This window comes from Tachyglossus aculeatus, chromosome 11 (assembly GCF_015852505.1).
Source record: "Tachyglossus aculeatus isolate mTacAcu1 chromosome 11, mTacAcu1.pri, whole genome shotgun sequence".
Classification (NCBI taxonomy): domain Eukaryota; kingdom Metazoa; phylum Chordata; class Mammalia; order Monotremata; family Tachyglossidae; genus Tachyglossus; species Tachyglossus aculeatus.
In genome coordinates this window covers 31,367,209-31,373,208 of record NC_052076.1, presented here as the reverse complement: position 1 = coordinate 31,373,208, position 6,000 = coordinate 31,367,209, and the positions used below count along the sequence as shown (strand labels likewise).

Here is a 6,000-nt window from a genome sequence, read left to right as displayed (position 1 = left end):
GAAGTGTCTTATCCAAGGTCATCCAGCAGGCAAGCGGCAGAGCCGGGATTAGAACCCGGGTCCCCTGAGTCCCAGACCCTGAGCTCTTCCCACCAGGCCACACTGCTTCTCCCATTGCCAGGCCTAGCATCACGCCACGGATGTGACATCTGGCCGAGAGAATCCTGCTCCTCTGTTACGTCAGCTGGGCCTCGCGCTTTCTTTCCTTCCTCTCATCCTTGACTGATGGGTTGACAAAACACATTCCAATGACTATATGTTATGTGGAGGATGTGTGAAGCCAACACACGGCTCTGACCTTTATTTTTACGAGCTGCGAGAATTAAGAACTTCCCGATTTGTGTCTAATTAAGCAGTAGGCCGCGGCAGATGGCGTGTTTGTGGGTGACGATTGCACCCCTCCCCCCAAGGCGGAGAGGGCCCCTCCGGAGGATTCTGCCAGGTGCCGCTTCCCCGCTGCCAACGGCGAGAACGCATCCTCGAGCGGCAGGCTTCCCGGAGAGACTGGATGCCCGTACTTGGTCTCTGGACAACGGGGGGAGCTGCGGAGGTCAGAGGGGGAAACACCGCTGGATCGGTGACCGAGTCCCGGGAGGAGCCCGCAGGTGGCATCGGTGGCTCCGGTGACAGTGCCCCCCAGGATGCTGGAGCTGGCCGGGTCCGAGGGAGTTCCATTCTCCAGCCCATGGAGAGTTTTATCACCTCGCATTTTTCCCAGTAATCTGGGTCCAGCATTAAAAATGCGTTGGAATATGATTTGCATGTTTTAAAGTGCTCTGAGAAGATGCTGCAAATGGAGAAAAACCGGATTTATGGCAGGTTGTTTTATTATGTTTGCTTTTAAAGGCTGCATTGCTCCGGGCGAGGGATGGACAGTAAGCATCTTTCTTGAGTCCTGTGTGCTTAGGAGTCAGTGTATTTACGATGGAGGATATTGGAAGCGTACAGGGCTGGGAACGAACCCCCAAATACCCCCATACATACCACCAATTGCAGGCTCCTTAGGGCAAAAGAACCAGTGGATCTGAATCTCCACTAGGATTGCAGGGCGGAGGCTGACTCTCTGAGTGCTCTGCCTTCTAACAGCTTTGAAGGAGTGAGTTATTCGAAACCTGGCACAAACTTGTAATTGCACAATATTTTAGATCACTGGATAATATGGTTCGATTTTTCTCATTAATGCAGTATTTGAAATCATCAAAATGAAATACATTCACTTACTGGCTGTAATGTTGATAAAAGTATGATCTATGAGGGTTTTTTAATATAGCTGCAGTTGCTTCAGATAAAATAACCCATTTGTCTCGACTCTGTGCTGGGATGCCTGGGTTGGAATTGTAGTTGAAATCCAGAGGTTCGAAAAAAGTAATATTTAAGCAGGGAGAGCTTAAATTTCATCTTGGAGAAAAAGCCCGTGGCTTTCAGTGAGAATTTTCCAAATGAGAAGAACTGAAGTCTCCTCTTTTTTTTTCTTTTCTTTTTTTCTTTCAGATTTTCAGGGGAGCTGCTACCTTCAAACATTTGACTTTTTACATCTTCCTCCCTGCAGATTGTTTGAAGGTCTTTTATGTTTGATTAAGTGTAGTGCCTTTCCTCAGGATTCCCAGTAACTCGGCGAGGCTCGGGAAAGGGTGTACAAAGTGGAAAATGCATAGAGCTAAGTTAGCCACCTCTCTGATAGCTTCCTGTCACCTCCTTGCTGCCAGGAAGATCACCTCTTCTTAGAGAACTTATCTGGTGCAGGTTTAGGAAAGGCCTGAAACGTCCCATCTCTACTGGGAGTGGTGAGGGGCGAAGAGCAACATGTCAAATGCTGGAGCTTTGGAGAGGTCTGCAAAGCCCCATATCTTTGGGGAGACTTCAGTCAATCAATCAATCAGTGGTATTAATTGAGTGCTTACTATATGCACAGCATCGTTCTAAGCGCATGGGAGAGTACAGTACAACAGAATTAGCAGGCACGTTCCCTGCCTGTGATGAGCTTACAGTCCAGCGCTTAGAACAGTGCTTTGCACATAGTAAGCGTTTAATAAATGCCATCATCATTATTATTATTATTATTAGAAGGCGAGACAGACATTAATATAAATAAGTAAGTAACTTATAAAAATTTAAAGATATATACATAAACCCTATGGGGTTGGGGCCAGGGCGAATCTCAGATATCCAGAAGAATATCAAATGTCCAAAAGACACTTGTCCAATATGGGGTTTAGGGAAGGTCAGCAAAGTACTTTCTCTTTGGGGAACTTGTCAGTTGTGGGGTTTTAGGGAAGGTATGTAAAGTCCCACCTGTCTGGGCGAGCTTGTCAAATATAAGGTTTAGGTTTAGGGAAGGTCTGCAAAATATCATCTCTTTGAGGGAACTTGGCAAATGCAGGGATTTAGAGAAAGTCTGCGAAGTGCCTGCTCTGTGGGGTAACTTGTCAAATGTAGGGTGTAGGGAAGGTCTGCAGTATCCCATCTGTCAAGGGCATCTGATTTTGAAGTCACTCCCTTAGTCAATAAATTAGAAGAGGTTTTTTAGAAAGAAGGAAAAGTAATCACAGATTAGCCTGGGTGTTTTCTTAAAAACCCACTTTCCTGGGCTCCCAGATGATGAATCATTTTCTCATTTTCCAGACACTCGAAATTTCTCCCTCTCATAGATAGCCTTGGGGAAGAAGCAGTTAGACCTCTGTTGATTTGATTTATGTGACGCCTTCTCCGTGACGAACCCAGGGTGCTGTACCCAGAAGTCTAAGCTGGTAGCGGTTCCTGAGAGAGAGCAGCCAGGAAGTGGAGGGGCGAAAGAGATGGAGAAAGGCAGAGAGAGATCAGGAGATAGAGGCTCAGAATATAAACAAACAGGGGTCTCTCTAAGCCTGTCGGGTATGAAGGATGAGGAGCAGCATGGTATAGTGCATAGAGCATGGGCCTGGGTGTCAGAAGGTTGTGGGTTCTAATCCCAGCTCCGCTGCTTATCTGCTGTGAATTTGGGCAGGTCACTTCACTTCTCTGGGCCTCATCTGTGTAATGGGGATTGAAACTGTGAGACCCAGTGGCTAGTACAGTGCCTGCCAAGCACTTCATAAATACCACAATTATTATTATTATTATTATTATTATCATTGGGGGTGCTGACAGTTTGCCACTGCTCTTCCTGGACACTCTTGATGGATTTTTTCAGCCCAGGGAGAGGGTTTGCTCACTTAAAATAATGATAATGATAATGACTTTTATACCATATGTGTTAGATGTACCAAGCCTTGTTCTAAGCAATGGGTGAAATACGGCAAATCAATCAGTGGAATTTATTGAGCTCTGACTGTGTGCCGAACACTGTACTGAGTTCATTCAGTCATTCATTCAATTGTATTTATTGAGCGCTTACTGTGTTCAGCTCACTGTACTAAGCGCTTGGGAAGTACAAGTTTGCAACATATAGAGATGGTCCCTACCCAACAGCGGGCTCACATTGACTCTTGAGTTGCCATAATCAATAGAATTGACCCTTGACTCTAGCGTTGACATAGTTCCATGCCCACACTGGTCACTCCTGGAATTTCTCTCCCCACTTAGGCCCCATTTCCCTTTTTGGTAAACTCTCCTGCCCTTTCTGTTGTTGACACTATCCTGGATGTGGGGGAGGGTAAACGTCATAAACGTCATTCATCAGGTCGCCCTGGTGTTTGGGGGCTGAGTGTTTGAATGTCTTGAAAATAGGACAAGAGAAGGAGGTTAGCCTATTTTCCCTTAGGACATGATGTGTATGTACGTGTCTCTTGTGTGCAGTTTCACATGCCGATCTGCTCATAAGAGGATGTTGAATTTCGACAGCCCTCTGATGCAATATTTTGAAAGTAAGTTTGTAGTACAATTAAAACATGTCTTTGGTCATAGATGGGTTGGCCTTCTGCCATCTTCATAGGCAGTGGCCTACTTAAATAGCCTGGATTGGCTGAGAAGAATAATTGCAGCTATGAAATAATTTTGCAATTACCTCTGTAATTAAGGGCAGTTTGTTAATGAAAGTGCTCGGTGAATAATGACTGCAGGGCACTCCATCTTGAAGCTTCCCGCCAGCCGATTGGCTCAGGCAGTGGAGGCAGTTAGGGAATTAGTGACCCAGCTGTCATGGTTACGGGATGAATGTAACCATCCTGGGCTGTTGATGATGAAGAACGGTCATTAGCCTTCTGCCCCAGGGGAACCGGTCAGATGAACAAAAATAAGCCAAACATGGGAGGCGGAAGCCAGTCCTTTCGCTCCGTCTCCTGGAGCGGGAACCGTGAACGTTCGACTGGCAGGCCCCAGGTGGGGGGTGGGCACCCTCCCCTTTGTCTAAGGAGCTGCTCTGACCTGTTGAAGGACCCTCCTGATCGCCGATTAGCTGTCGCCAAGCATCCCAAATCAGTCATATTTATTGAATATTTACTGTGTGCGGAGCACTGTGCTAAGCGCTTGAGGGAGTACACTATAACAGAGTTGGTGGACACATTCCCTACCCACTGCCCAGCCTCACTCGTTCAGCCCTGGGGCTCATTCCTTGGTGTGGAGATGTTGTTTTACATTGTAAATTTGCAGTGGGAGTCTTTTATCAAGTCACCACATAATGAGCGTATGCCCGAGCAGTGCCCTGGGCTTCATGTGATGGGAAAATAGGGCTCCGCCAACGTCCGTGAGTGAGGGCCTGAGAGATTCAAAGCTCCTTGGAACTAGGGAATGTGTCACTTCTCTGTCTTGTACTTCCAAAGCACTTGGGAGGCACTCAGTAAATAATAATTATAATAATTATGGTACTTGTTAAACACTTTGTGCCAACCACTCTTCTAAATTCTAGGTTAGATACAAGGTAATCAGGTTGGCCACAGTCTCTGTCCCACATGGGGCTCATACTCAATCCCCATTTTGCAGATGAGGTAACTGAGGCCCACAGACATTAAGTGACTTGCCCATGGTCACACAACAGACATGTGGCCAAGCCGGGATTAGGACCCAGGTCCTTCTGACTCCCAAGCCTGTGCTCTATCCACAAAGTCACGCTGCTTCTCTAAATGTCATGGCTCTTGCCCAGTGGGGGAAACCTCGCAGGCCTTGGTCAATCAGTGGTATTTACTGAGTGCTTATTGAGGGCTCTAGATACAAGCCATGGAGGCTCTGGTACTCAGCTGGGCAGGTGGTTGGTGGCGGGCAGCCCACTGCCTGGGAGAGAGATGTCCGGTGCCGGACCTCCGCTTCCTGCTGCTTCGGGTTCCGGGGCTGCCTGTCGGAGTCTGCAAAGAGGTGGTCTGCAGGAACCGCCGGCCTGGCCATCACAGGCAACCAGGCTGGGGTCTCAGCTATCCCCTCCACTCCCCCGGGGAACTATGGGAGCAAGAGAAGCAGCGTGGCTTAGTGGAAAGAGCACGGGCTTGGAAGTCAGAGGATGTGGGTTCTAATCCCGGCTCCTCCACTTGTCTGCTGTGTGATCTTGGGCAAGCCGTTGAACTTCTCTGCGTCTGTTACCTCACCTGTAAAATGGGGATTGACTGTGAACCCCACATGGGACAACCTGATTACCTTGTACCTATCCCAGTGGTTAGAGCAGTGCTTGGCACATAGTAAGCACTTAACACATACCATAATTATTATTATTATTACTATTAAATAATTACCTTTGGACCTCTGTGAGAGCAGACCTACTTTCTGAAGCATCCACAAATCCGTGCTAAGGATATTTCCCCCTGTGTTTGACATAGTAGTTCTCCCTTGTACTAGACAGTGAACCCTATGAGGGACGAGGACTGTGTCTGACCTGATTAATTTGTATCTACCCAGGTGTTTAAAACAGTGCTTGGCACATAGCAGGTGTGTTACAAATACCACAATTATTAGTATTAGTAGTAGCAGCAATATTCATTGATCATCACCTTGGTGCAGCATGCATACCAATCAATCAGCAGTATTGACAGATTGCTTACTCTGTGCAGGGCACTGTACTAAGCACTTGAGTGAGGACAGTTGTGTCAGTAGATCTGA

General features: G+C 47.2%; 1 protein-coding gene across 3 annotated transcripts in view; it reads left to right on the top strand.

The window, feature by feature from the left end:
* The first annotated feature begins 235 nt into the window (after window positions 1-235).
* CADM1 (cell adhesion molecule 1) overlaps window positions 236-6,000 on the top strand; it is a 165,731-nt gene continuing 159,966 nt past the window's right edge. For all 3 annotated transcript variants that reach the window (XM_038754016.1, XM_038754015.1, XM_038754014.1), the window contains exon 1: window positions 236-550. In XM_038754016.1, the coding sequence (XP_038609944.1) occupies window positions 370-550 (181 nt within the window). In that variant the 5' untranslated portion in view covers window positions 236-369. The remainder of the gene's footprint in view (window positions 551-6,000) is intronic.